Here is a 15,144-nt window from a genome sequence, read left to right as displayed (position 1 = left end):
AAATGTAGTTTGGTCCATCCCATCGTCTGTAGTAATGATATAAAGTCCTTGTTGTTATTATCCTTTATTTAAATGGTGCCACAAGGGCTCCGCAGCAACGTACAGAGCACATCACAGAATAATAGACTTACAGTACAGAATATGGACAATAATTATACACATAGGGGCTGTACGGTATTGCAGAGCTGCAGTGCGCGGTGGGGAAGGCCATGTGACAGCGGGTAGTAAGTTGGGAAGGCCATGTGACAGCGGGTAGTAAGGTGGGTAAGGCCATGTGACAGCAGGTAGTAAGGTGGGTAAGGCCATGTGACAGCGGGTAGTAAGTAGGGTAAGGCCATGTGACAGCGGGTAGTAAGTTGGGTAAGGCCATGTGACAGCGGGTAGTAAGTAGGGGAAGGCCATGTGACAGTGGGTAGTAAGTTGGGGAAGGCCATGTGACAGCAGGTAGTAAGTAGGGTAAGGCCATGTGACAGTGGGTAGTAAGTTGGGTAAGGCCATGTGACAACGGGTAGTAAGTTGGGTAAGGCCATGTGACAGCGGGTTGTAAGTAGGGTAAGGCCATGTGACAGCAGGTAGTAAGTTGGGTAAGGCCATGTGACAGCGGGTAGTAAGTAAGGTAAGGCCATGTGACAGCGGGTAGTAAGTAGGGGAAGGCCATGTGACAGTGGGTAGTAAGTTGGGGAAGGCCATGTGACAGCAGGTAGTAAGTTGGGTAAGGCCATGTGACAGCGGGTAGTAAGTTGGGTAAGGCCATGTGACAGCGGGTAGTAAGTTGGGTAAGGCCATGTGACAGCGGGTAGTAAGTTGGGGAAGGCCATGTGACAGCAGGTAGTAAGCAGGGTAAGGCCATGTGACAGCGGGTAGTAAGTAAGGTAAGGCCATGTGACAGCGGGTAGTAAGTAGGGTAAGGCCATGTGACAGCAGGTAGTAAGTTGGGTAAGGCCATGTGACAGCGGGTAGTAAGTAAGGTAAGGCCATGTGACAGCGGGTAGTAAGTAGGGGAAGGCCATGTGACAGCGGGTAGTAAGTTGGGGAAGGCCATGTGACAGCAGGTAGTAAGTAGGGTAAGGCCATGTGACAGTGGGTAGTAAGTTGGGTAAGGCCATGTGACAATGGGTAGTAAGTTGGGTAAGGCCATGTGACAGCGGGTTGTAAGTAGGGTAAGGCCATGTGACAGCAGGTAGTAAGTAAGGTAAGGCCATGTGACAGCGGGTATTAAGTTGGGTAAGGCCATGTGACAGTGGGTAGTTAGTAGGGTAAGGCCGTAGTAAGTAGGGTAAGGCCATGTGACAGCGGGTAGTAAGTAGGGTAAGGCCATGTGACAGCGGGTAGTAAGTTGGGTAAGGCCATGTGACAGCGGGTAGTAAGTAGGGTAAGGCCATGTGACAGTGGGTAGTAAGTTGGGTAAGGCCATGTGACAGTGGGTAGTAAGTTGGGGAAGGCCATGTGACAGCGGGTAGTAAGTAAGGTAAGGCCATGTGACAGCGGGTAGTAAGTTGGGGAAGGCCATGTGACAGCGGGTAGTAAGTAGGGTAAGGCCATGTGACAGCGGGTAGTAAGTTGGGGAAGGCCATGTGACAGCAGGTAGTAAGTTGGGTAAGGCCATGTGACAGTGGGCAGTAAGTTGAGTAAGACCATGTGACAGCGGGTAGTAAGTTGGGGAAGGCCATGTTATAGCGGGTAGTAAGTAAGGTAAGGCCATGTGAAAGTGGGTAGTAAGTGGGGTAAGGCCATGTGACAGCAGGTAGTAAGTTGAGTAAGGCCATGTGACAGCAGGTAGTAAGTAAGGTAAGGCCATGTGACAGCGGGTAGTAAGTAGGGTAAGGCCATGTGACAGCGGGTAGTAAGTAAGGTAAGGCCATGTGACAGCGGGTAGTAAGTAGGGTAAGGCCATGTGACAGCAGGTAGTAAGTAAGGTAAGGCCATGTGACAGCGGGTAGTAAGTAGGGTAAGGCCATGTGACAGCGGGTAGTAAGTAAGGTAAGGCCATGTGACAGTGGGTAGTAAGTAGGGTAAGGCCATGTGACAGCGGGTAGTAAGTAGGGTAAGACCATGTGACAGCGGGTAGTAAGTAGGGTAAGGCCGTGTGACAGCGGGTAGTAAGGTGGGTAAGGCCATGTGACAGCGGGTAGTAAGGTGGGTAAGGCTATGTGACAGCGGGTAGTAAGTAGGGGAAGGCCATATGACAGCGCGTAGTAAGTTGGGGAAGGCCATGTGACAGCAGATAGTGCATGTTGGGTAAGGCCATGTGACAGCGGGTAGTAAGTTGGGGAAGGCCATGTGACAGCAGATAGTGCTTGTTGGGTATGGCCATGTGACAGCAGGTAGTAAGTAGGGTAAGGCCATGTGACAGCGGGTAGTAAGTTGGGGAAGGTCATGTGACAGTGGGTAGTAAGTTGGGGAAGGCCATGTGACAGCGGGTAGTAAGTTGGGGAAGGCCATGTGACAGCAGGTAGTAAGTTGGGGAAGGCCATGTGACAGCATGTAGTAAGTTTGGGAAGGCCATGTGACAGCGGGTAGTCAGGACACTTCATAAGCCTGGAGATCATGAGGTTGAGGCCCAGGGTGGGTTCCTCAGTCCTTTAGCTAATTTCAGAGAAAAGTCAACGCTTGGAGGTCCTTGTGTGAGACATCCCATTGATACCATGTCCACATTTGGTCCAAGAAACTGGAGAAGGTTATGTGGAGAAACCCCTCCAGAAGCCTCCACCACAATTCCTGGGTACACAGCCTTCACTGAGAGTGCAGCATGGTGCAGTGCCTGGAAGAGACAGACAGAGAGCAAGATAGAGACGGTCAGTGATTGCCCAGACTGGTTATTCACTCATTAGTCTGGGTGGACTAAAGGTGCCATAAACATCCCATAATTTCATATGCAAGACCATCAGTATTCTACATATCAATGTACCTACCTATATTAGAATGTGGTTAACCTACAGTACCATAGAGTCACAGAAGGAGAGAGGACTCCGCTCACTACAGATTACACTATATCACCATCATATACTGCAGCGCTGTACAATAAAGGGGACATGAGAGTTATGGTAAAACTTTGTTAACTCTTTCTTCGAAGTCCATAGGGTCCACAGGGATACCTTGGGGTTTAGGTGGATGTTAGGACCAGACAGTTAAAGTGGTCGACTCCCATGATGCACTGGTCCTTCCCCCTATACCCTGCCCCCAAGCCAGAAATCCTTCAGTTAGTTAGCAAGCCAATAGCAGGACAGGAGAGAAGAAAGACTGATACACAGAAGAAACACTCACGCTAGAGAGACGGAGACTGGTGATCAGGAAAGCCAACCCAGGGGTGTCAGGGCGGGCGCCCTGTGGACCCTATGAACTTCGAAGAAAGTTAACAGAAGGCAAGTTTTACCATAAAACTCTCATTTTCTTCCTCAGGGTCCATAGGAATCCACAGGAATACCTTGGGAATGTCCCAAAGCAGTACTCAAGGGCGGGGACACTCCTGAGCTGATAGGAGAATCCTGTGCCCAAATGAAGCATCCTGAGAGGCAAATGTATTAAAGGCGTAGAACCTAGGAAAGTTGTGGACAGAAGACCACGTGGCTGCCTTACAAAGCTGTTCAGCCAAGATGCCATGTTGTGCTTCCCTTAAAGGTCCCACAGAGCGGGTGGAATGAGCAGTGATGGTAGCCGGTACAAGGAGACCCATCTACCAGTAGCCTGTGAGATAGTCATGCAAATCCATCTGGCCAGGGTCTGTTTGTTAGCTGGCTAGCCCTTCTTGTGGAATCCATAGAGGACAAAGAGAATCTGCTTTCCTAAAAGAACAGCTATGGTCCAGAGATCCTTAGGGCACGGACCACATCCAAGAAAACCTCACCAGCTGGTCGGGTGAACAGAAGGTAGGGACTACAATTTCCTCATCAATATGAAATTTAGAGACCACCATGGGAAGAAAACCAGGGCAAGTACGAAGAACTGCGCTATCTGGATGAAAAATCACAAATGAGGAGCGACAAGACAGTGCCCCCAAGTCTGACACCCTACGGGCAGAGGCAATAGCCAGAAGATAGCCTTCACTGTTAACCATTTCAGATCCACTGATTCCAGGGGTTCAAATGGAGGGCCCTGCAGAGCTTGAAGAACCACAGACAAATCCCAAAGGAGCCACAGGAGGGACAATGGGAGGTTGAATGTGGAGAACACATGTAAAAAAGGTGTCAACATCCGGTAGGGTACCAATTTTGCATTGGAACCAGACAAAGCAGAGACATGAACTTTAAGTGAGGCCAGACGAAGCCCAAGGTCCAGTCCAATGTGAAGGAAGGCAAGGACTCTAGAGACCCCAAAAATATGTGGGTCATAACTTCTGGCGTTACGCCACTGGAAGTATGTATGCTACACTCTAATAGATTCGGGCAGAAGCCGGTTTATGCGCCCTGAATATAGTCTGTAATACTGCTCGAGAAAATCCCTTAGATCTCAAGAGGGATGTCTCAAGAGCCACGCCATCAAAGACAGATGACCCAAGTCTGGGTGTAGACAAGGACCCTGAGATAACAGATCTGACCGTTGAGGCAGCAGAAGAGTAGCATCGATGGAGAGGCTCTAAAGGTCTGAGTACCAATGTCGTCTGGGCCACGCTGGAGCCACCAGAAGGACAGTGTCTCCAACTTGTTTGAACTTCCGAAGGACTCGAGGAAGAAGGGAGACTGAAGGAAACAGGTACACCAACCAAAAGGTCCACTTTATGGACAATGCGTCTACAAAGGCTGCTGCAGCATCCCTTGTTCTTGATCCATACTCCATCAGCTTGTGATTGTGTCAGGAGGCCATGAGGTCCAACTCTGGTAGGCCCCACATTTCCACAAGGAGTTGAAACACTTCTGGGTGGTGAGACCATTCCCTGGCCTGTACATCGGGACTGGTGAGGAAGTCCGCTTCCCATTTCAGAACTCTGGGAACGAACACTGCTGAAATTACCGGAAGGTGTTTTTCTGCCCATGTGAGAATGTGAGCCACTTCTGACATGGCTGCCCTACTCAGAGTGCCTCCTTGGCGATTGAGGTAGGCTACTGCCATGGCGTCGTCAGACTGTCTTCCCTGAAGAATGTCGTGCTAGAGTGAGGGCTTTGTATACTGCTCAGAGTTCCAACACGTTGATTGATAGAGCTGTCTCAACCTGTGTCCAGCGGCCCTGGAAGAAGTGCGGCCCAGTCACCGAGCCCCAACCCTGCAGACTGGCATACGTCGTCAGGATCACCCAGTCCAGGACCCAGAAGGGGCATCCTCTGGTTAGACAAGACATCTGTAACCACCATAAGAGGGACAGATGAACCTTTAGAGAGAGAGAAGAAATTGGTTGGGACTTTAATCGATGAGGCAATCCATTCCACCTGGAGAGGATCAGAAGTTGCAGAGGTTTTGAGTGGAATTGGGCATACTCCACCACTACTGCTATCTCACATCCATAATACCTCACAGTCCTGTGTATACATCTGTAACATCAGCCACAGCACAGCCAGCATAGAGACGCCCATTACTGCTACCTCACATCTATAATACCTCACAGTCCTGTGTATACATCTGTAAAATCAGCCACAGCTCAGCCAGCATAGAGACACCCACTACTGCTATCTCACATCTGTAATACCTCACAGTCCTGTGTATACATCTGTAACATCAGCCACAGCTCAGCCATCATAGAGACACCCACTACAGCTATCTCACATCTGTAATACCTCACAGTCCTGTGTATACATCTGTAACATCAGCCACAGCTCAGCCAGCATAGAGAAACCCACTACTGCTATCTCACATCTGTAATACCTCACAGTCCTGTGTATACCTCAGCCACAGCTCAGCCAGCATAGAGACACCCACTACTGCTATCTCACATCTGTAATACCTCACAGTCCTGTGTATACATCTGTAACATCAGCCACAGCTCAGCCAGCATAGAGACACCCACTACTGCTATCTCACATCTGTAATTTCTCAGTCCTTTGTATACATCTGTAACATCAGTCACAGCACAGCCAGCATAGAGATGCCCACTACTGCTTTCTCACATCTGTAATACCTCAGTCCTGTGTATACATCTGTAACATCAGCCACAGCACAGCCAGCATAGTGACGCCCACTACTGCTTTCTCACATCTGTAATACCTCACAGTCCTGTGTATACATCTGTAACATCAGCCACAGCACAGCCAGCATAGAGACACCCACTACTACTATCTCACATCTGTAATACCTCACAGTCCTGTGTATACATCTGTAACATCAGCCACAGTGCAGCCAGCATAGAGACACCCACTACTGCTATCTCACATCTGTAATACCTCACAGTCCTGTGTATACATCTGTAACATCAGCCACAGCACAGTGAGCTTAGAAACACCCACTACTGCTATCTCACATCTGTATTACCTCACAGTCCTATGTATACATCTGTAACATCAGCCACAGCACAGACAGCATAGAGACGCCCACTACTGCTATCTCACATCTGAAATATCTCACAGTCCTGTGTATACATCTGTAACATCAGCCACAGCTCAGCCAGCATAAAGACACCCACTACTGCTATCTCACATCTGTAATACCTCACAGTCCTATGTATACATCAGTGACATCAGCCACAGCTCAGCCAGCATAGAGACACCCACTACTGCTTTCTCACATCTGTAATACCTCACAGTCCTGTGTATACATCCGCAACATCAGCCACAGCTCAGCAAGCATAGTGACGCCCACTACTGCTATCTCACATCTGTAATACCTCACAGTCCTATGTATACATCTGTAACATCAGACACAGCTCAGCCAGCATAGAGCCGCCCACTACTGCATTTTCACATCTGTAATACCTCACAGTCCTGTGTATACATCTGTAACATCAGCCACAGCACAGCCAGCATAGAGACACCTACTACTGCTATCTCACATCTGTAATACCTCACAGTCCTGTGTATACATCTGTAACATCAGCCACAGCTCAGCAAGCATAGAGACGCCCACTACTGCTATCTCACATCTGTAATACCTCACAGTCCTGTGTATACATCTGTAACATCAGCCACAGCTCAGCCAGCATAGAGAAACCCACTACTGCTATCACACATCTGTAATACCTCACAGTCCTGTATATACATCTGTAACATCAGCCACAGCACAGCCAGCATAGAGACACCCACTACTACTATCTCACATCTGTAATACCTCACAGTCCTATGTATACATCAGTGACATCAGCCACAGCTCAGCCAGCATAGACACCCACTATTGCTTTCTCACATCTGTAATACCTCACAATCCTGTGTATACATCTGTAACATCAGCCACTGCTCAGCCAGCATAGAGACACCCACTACTGCTACCTCACATCTGTAATACCTCACAGTCCTGTGTATACATCCGCAACATCAGCCACAGCTCAGCAAGCATAGTGACGCCCACTACTGCTATCTCACATCTGTAATACCTCACAGTCCTGTGTATACATCTGTATCATCAGTCACAGCACAGCCAGCATAGACGCCCACTACTGCTATCTCACATCTGTAATACCTTACAGTCCTATGTATACATCAGTGACTTCAGCCACAGCTCAGCCAGCATAGAGACACCCACTACTGCTTTCTCACATCTGTAATACCTCACAGTCCTGTGTATACATCTGTAACATCAGCCACAGCTCAGCCAGCATAGGGATACCCACTACTGATATCTCACATCTGTAATACCTCACAGTCCTGTGTATACATCTGTAACATCAGCCACAGATCAGCCAGCATAGTGACACCCACTACTGCTACCTCACATCTGTAATACCTCACAGTCCTGTGTATACATCTGTAACATCAGCCACAGCTCAGCCAGCATAGTGACACCCACTACTGCTATCTCACATCTGTAATACCTCACAGTCCTGTGTATACATCTGTATCATCAGTCACAGCACAGCCAGCATAGAGACACCCACTACTGCTATCTCACATCTGTAATACCTCACAGTCCTATGTATACATCAGTGACTTCAGCCACAGCTCAGCCAGCATAGAGACACCCACTACTGCTTTCTCACATCTGTAATACCTCACAGTCCTGTGTATACATCTGTAACATCAGCCACTGCTCAGCCAGCATAGTGATACCCACTACTGCTACCTCACATCTGTAATACCTCACAGTCCTGTGTATACATCCGCAACATCAGCCACAGCTCAGCAAGCATAATGACGTCCACTACTGCTATCTCACATCTGTAATACCTCACAGTCCTGTGTATACACCTGTAACATCAGCCACAGCACAGCCAGCATAGAGACACTCACTACTGCTATCTCACATCTGTAATATCTCACAGTCCTGTGTATACATCTGTAACATCAGCCACAGCACAGCCAGCATAGAGACACCCACTACTGCTATCACACATCTGTAATACCTCACAGTCCTGTGAATAGATCTGTAACATCAGCCACAGCACAGCCAGCATAGAGACACCCACTACTGCTATCACATATTTGTAATACCTCACAGTCCTGTGTATAGATCTGTAACATCAGCCACAGCACAGCCAGCATAGAGGCACCACTACTGCTATCTCACATCTGTAATACCTCACAGTCCTGTGTATACATCTGTAACATCAGCCACAGCTCAGCCAGCATAGAGACACCACTACTGCTATCTCACATCTGTAATACCTCACAGTCCTGTGTATACATCTGTAACATCAGCCACAGTTCAGCCAGCATAGAGAAACCCACTACTACTTTCTCACATCTGTAATACCTCACAGTCCTGTGTATACATCTGTAACATCAGCCACAGTTCAGCCAGCATAGAGACACCCACTACTGCTATCTCACATCTGTAATACATCACAGTCCTGTGTATACATCTGTAAGATCAGCCACAGCACAGCCAGCATAGAGACGCCCACTACTACTATCTCACATCTGTAATACCTCACAGTCCTGTGTATACATCTGTAACATCAGCCACTGCTCAGCCAGCATAGAGACACCCACTACTGCTACCTCACATCTGTAATACCTCACAGTCCTGTGTATACATCCGCAACATCAGCCACAGCTCAGCAAGCATAATGATGCCCACTACTGCTATCTCACATCTGTAATACCTCACAGTCCTGTGTATACATCGGTAACATCAGCCACAGCTCAGCCAGCATAGAGAAACCCACTACTTCTATCACACATCTGTATTACCTCACAGTCCTGTGTATACATCTGTAACATCAGCCACTGCTCAGCCAGCATAGAGACACCCACTACTGCTACCTCACATCTGTAAAACCTCACAGTCCTGTGTATACATCCGCAACATCAGCCACAGCTCAGCAAGCATAATGATGCCCACTACTGCTATCTCACATCTGTAATACCTCACAGTCCTGTGTATACATCGGTAACATCAGCCACAGCTCAGCCAGCATAGAGAAACCCACTACTTCTATCTCACATCTGTAATACCTCACAGTCCTGTGTATACATCAGCCACAGCTCAGCCAGCATAGAGACACCCACTACTGCTATCTCACATCTGTAATACCTCACAGTCCTGTGTATACATCTGTAACACCAGCCTCAGCACAGCCAGCATAGAGACACCCACTACTGCTATCTCACATCTGTAATACCTCACAGTCCTGTGTATACATCTGTAACATCAGCCACAGCTCAGCCAGCATAGAGACACCCAGTACTGCTATCTCACATCTGTAATACCTCACAGTCCTGTGTATACATATGTAACATCAGCCACAGCTCTGCCAGCATAAAGACCCCACTACTGCTATCTCACATCTGTAATACCTCACAGTCCTGTGTATACATCAGTAACCTCAGCCACAGCTCAACCAGCATAGACACCCACAACCGCTATCTCACATCTGTAATACCTCACAGTCCTGTGTATACATCTGTAACATCAGCTCCAGCTCAGCCAGCATAGAGACACCCACTACTGCTATCTCACATCTGTAATACCTCACAGTCCTGTGTATACATCAGTAACATCAGCCACAGCTCAGCCAGCATAGAGACACCCACTACTGCTTTCTCATATCTGTAATACCTCACAGTCCTGTGTATACATCTGTAACATCAGCCACAGCTCAGCCAGCATAGAGACACCCACTACTGCTATCTCACATCTGTAATTTCTCAGTCCTTTGTATACATCTGTAACATCAGTCACAGCACAGCCAGCATAGAGATGCCCACTACTGCTTTCTCACATCTGTAATACCTCACAGTCCTGTGTATACATCTGTAACATCAGTCACAGCACAGCCAGCATAGTGACGCCCACTACTGCTATCTCACATCTGTAATACCTCACAGTCCTGTGTATACATCTGTAACATCAGCCACAGCACAGCCAGCATAGAGATGCCCACTACTGCTTTCTCACATCTGTAATACCTCACAGTCCTGTGTATATATCTGTAACATCAGCCACAGCACAGCCAGCATAGAGACACCCACTACTACTATCTCACATCTGTAATACCTCACAGTCCTGTGTATACATCTGTAACATCAGCCACAGTGCAGCCAGCATAGAGACACCCACTACTGCTATCTCACATCTGTAATACCTCACAGTCCTGTGTATACATCTGTAACATCAGCCACAGCACAGTGAGCTTAGAAACACCCACTACTGCTATCTCACATCTGTATTACCTCACTGTCCTATGTATACATCTGTAACATCAGCCACAGCACAGACAGCATAGAGACGCCCACTACTGCTATCTCACATCTGTAATATCTCACAGTCCTGTGTATACATCTGTAACATCAGCCACAGCTCAGCCAGCATAGAGACACCCACTACTGCTATCTCACATCTGTAATACCTCACAGTCCTATGTATACATCTGTAACATCAGCCATAGCTCAGCCAGCATAGAGACACCCACTACTGCTATCTCACATCTGTAATACCACACAGTCCTGTGTATACATCTGTAACATCAGCCATAGCTCAGCCAGCATAGAGACACCCACTACTGCTATCTCACATCTGTAATACCTCACAGTCCTGTGTATACATCTGTAACATCAGCCACAGCACAGCCACCATAGAGCCGCCCACTACTGCATTTTCACATCTGTAATACCTCACAGTCCTGTGTATACATCTGTAACATCAGCCACAGCACAGCCAGCATAGAGACACCCACTACTGCTATCTCACATCTGTAATACCTCACAGTCCTATGTATACATCAGTGACATCAGCCACAGCTCAGCCAGCATAGAGACACCCACTACTGCTTTCTCACATCTGTAATACCTCACAGTCCTGTGTATACATCCGCGACATCAGCCACAGCTCTGCAAGCATAGTGACGCCCACAACTGCTATCTCACATCTGTAATACCTCACAGTCCTATGTATACATCAGTAACATCAAACACAGCTCAGCCAGCATAGAGCCGCCCACTACTGCATTTTCACATCTGTAATACCTCACAGTCCTGTGTATACATCTGTAACATCAGCCACAGCACAGCCAGCATAGAGACACCTACTACTGCTATCTCACATCTGTAATACCTCACAGTCCTGTGTATACATCTGTAACATCAGCCACAGCTCAGCAAGCATAGAGACGCCCACTACTGCTATCTCACATCTGTAATACCTCACAGTCCTATGTATACATCAGTGACATCAGCCACAGCTCAGCCAGCATAGAGACACCCACTATTGCTTTCTCACATCTGTAATACCTCACAATCCTGTGTATACATCTGTAACATCAGCCACTGCTCAGCCAGCATAGAGACACCCACTACTGCTATCTCACATCTGTAATACCTCACAGTCCTGTGTATACATCCGCAACATCAGCCACAGCTCAGCAAGCATAGTGACGCCCACTACTGCTATCTCACATCTGTAATACCTCACAGTCCTGTGTATACATCTGTATCATCAGTCACAGCACAGCCAGCATAGAGACGCCCACTACTGCTATCTCACATCTGTAATACCTTACAGTCCTATGTATACATCAGTGACTTTAGCCACAGCTCAGCCAGCATAGACACCCACTACTGCTTTCTCACATCTGTAATACCTCTAAGTCCTGTGTATACATCTGTAACATCAGCCACTGCTCAGCCAGCATAGAGACACCCACTACTGCTACCTCACATCTGTAATACCTCCCAGTCCTGTGTATACATCCACAACATCAGCCACAGCTCAGCAAGCATAATGACGCCCACTACTGCTATCTCACATCTGTAATACCTCATAGTCCTGTGTATACATCTGTAACATCAGCCATAGCTCAGCCAGTATAGAGACCCCACTACTGCTATCTAACATCTATAAATACCTCACAGTACTGTGTATACATCAGTAACATCAGCCACAGCTCAGCCAGCATAGAGACACCCACTACTGCTATCTCACATCTGTAATACCTCACAGTCCTGTGTATAAATCAGTAACCTCAGCCACAGCTCAGCCAGCATAGACACCCACTACCGCTATTTCACATCTGTAATACCTCACAGTCCTGTGTATACATCAGTAACATCAGATACAGGTCAGCCAGCATAGAGACATCCACTACTGCTATCTCACATCTGTAATACCTCACAGTCCTGTGTATACATCTGCAACATCAGCCACAGCTCATCCAGCATAGTGACGCCCACTACTGCTATCTCACATCTGTAATACCTCACAGTCCTGTGTATACATCTGTAACATCAGCCACAGCACAGCCAGCATAGAGACACCCACTACTGCTATCTCACATCTGTAACATCTCACAGTCCTGTGTATACATCTGTAACATCAGCCACAGCTCAGCCAGCATAGAGATGCCCACTACTGATATCTCACTTCTGTAATACCTCACAGTCCTGTGTATACATCTGTATCCTCAGCCACAGCTCAGCCAGCATAGACACCCACTACCGCTATTTCACATCTGTAATACCTCATAGTCCTGTGTATACATCTGTAACATCAGCCACAGCTCAGCCAGCATAGAGACCCCACTACTGCTATCTAACATCTATAAATACCTCACAGTACTGTGTATACATCAGTAACATCAGCCACAGCTCAGCCAGCATAGAGACACCCACTACTGCTATCTCACATCTGTAATACCTCACAGTCCTGTGTATACATCTGCAACATCAGCCACAGCTCAGCCAGCATAGACACCCACTACTGCTATCTCACATCTGTAACATCTCACAGTCCTGTGTATACATCTGTAACATCAGCCACAGCTCAGCCAGCATAGAGATGCCCACTACTGATATCTCACTTCTGTAATACCTCACAGTCCTGTGTATACATCTGTAACCTCAGCCACAGCTCAGCCAGCATAGACACCCACTACCGCTATTTCACATCTGTAATACCTCACAGTCCTGTGTATACATCAGTAACATCAGATACAGGTCAGCCAGCATAGAGACATCCACTACTGCTATCTCACATCTGTAATACCTCACAGTCCTGTGTATACATCTGCAACATCAGCCACAGCTCAGCCAGCATAGTGACGCCCACTACTGCTATCTCACTTCTGTAACATCTCACAGTCCTGTGTATACATCTGTAACATCAGCCACAGCTCAGCCAGCATAGGGATACCCACTACTGATATCTCACATCTGTAATACCTCACAGTCCTGTGTATACATCTGTAACATCAGCCACAGATCAGCCAGCATAGTGACGCCCACTACTGCTACCTCACATCTGTAATACCTCACAGTCCTGTGTATACATCTGTAACATCAGCCACAGCTCAGCCAGCATAGTGACGCCCACTACTGCTATCTCACATCTGTAATACCTCACAGTCCTGTGTATACATCTGTATCATCAGTCACAGCACAGCCAGCATAGAGACACCCACTACTGCTATCTCACATCTGTAATACCTCACAGTCCTATGTATACATCAGTGACTTCAGCCACAGCTCAGCCAGCATAGAGACACCCACTACTGCTTTCTCACATCTGTAATACCTCACAGTCCTGTGTATACATCTGTAACATCAGCCACTGCTCAGCCAGCATAGTGACACCCACTACTGCTACCTCACATCTGTAATACCTCACAGTCCTGTGTATACATCCGCAACATCAGCCACAGCTCAGCAAGCATAATGACGTCCACTACTGCTATCTCACATCTGTAATACCTCACAGTCCTGTGTATACACCTGTAACATCAGCCACAACACAGCCAGCATAGAGACACTCACTACTGCTATCTCACATCTGTAATATCTCACAGTCCTGTGTATACATCTGTAACATCAGCCACAGCACAGCCAGCATAGAGACACCCACTACTGCTATCACACATCTGTAATACCTCACAGTCCTGTGAATAGATCTGTAACATCAGCCACAGCACAGCCAGCATAGAGACACCCACTACTGCTATCTCACATCTGTAATACCTCACAGTCCTGTGTATGCATCTGTAACATCAGCCACAGCACAGCCAGCATAGACACCCACTACTGCTATCACATATTTGTAATACCTCACAGTCCTGTGTATAGATCTGTAACATCAGCCACAGCACAGCCAGCATAGAGGCACCACTACTGCTATCTCACATCTGTAATACCTCACAGTCCTGTGTATACATCTGTAACATCAGCCACAGCTCAGCCAGCATAGAGACACCACTACTGCTATCTCACATCTGTAATACCTCACAGTCCTGTGTATACATCTGTAACATCAGCCACAGTTCAGCCAGCATAGAGACACCCACTACTGCTTTCTCACATCTGTAATACCTCACAGTCCTGTGTATACATCTGTAACATCAGCCACAGTTCAGCCAGCATAGAGACACCCACTACTGCTATCTCAAATCTGTAATACATCACAGTCCTGTGTATACATCTGTAAGATCAGCCACAGCACAGCCAGCATAGAGACGCCCACTACTACTATCTCACATCTGTAATACCTCACAGTCCTGTGTATACATCTGTAACATCAGCCACTGCTCAGCCAGCATAGAGACACCCACTACTGCTACCTCACATCTGTAATACCTCACAGTCCTGTGTATACTTCCGCAACATCAGCCACAGCTCAGCAAGCATAATGATGCCCACTACTGCT

The 15,144-nt window shown here is 47.5% G+C and overlaps 1 protein-coding gene across 1 annotated transcript in view; it reads right to left on the bottom strand.

Moving 5' to 3' along the window:
• Positions 1–2,520: 2,520 nt before the first annotated feature.
• Positions 2,521–15,144, bottom strand: part of LOC148454626 (nicotinate-nucleotide pyrophosphorylase [carboxylating]-like) — a 205,139-nt gene continuing 192,515 nt past the window's right edge. The window contains 2 exon segments of the mRNA XM_088460693.1: positions 2,521–2,568; positions 2,570–2,761. Of these exon segments, the coding sequence (XP_088316819.1) occupies positions 2,521–2,568; positions 2,570–2,761 (240 nt within the window).

The sequence above is a fragment of the Taudactylus pleione genome, unplaced genomic scaffold (genome assembly GCF_031769625.1).
Source record: "Taudactylus pleione unplaced genomic scaffold, aTauple2 ptg000971l, whole genome shotgun sequence".
Lineage (NCBI taxonomy): Eukaryota > Metazoa > Chordata > Amphibia > Anura > Myobatrachidae > Taudactylus > Taudactylus pleione.
The sequence above is the reverse complement of the archived record's forward strand: the minus strand, read 5'-3'. Positions and strand labels throughout refer to the sequence as shown.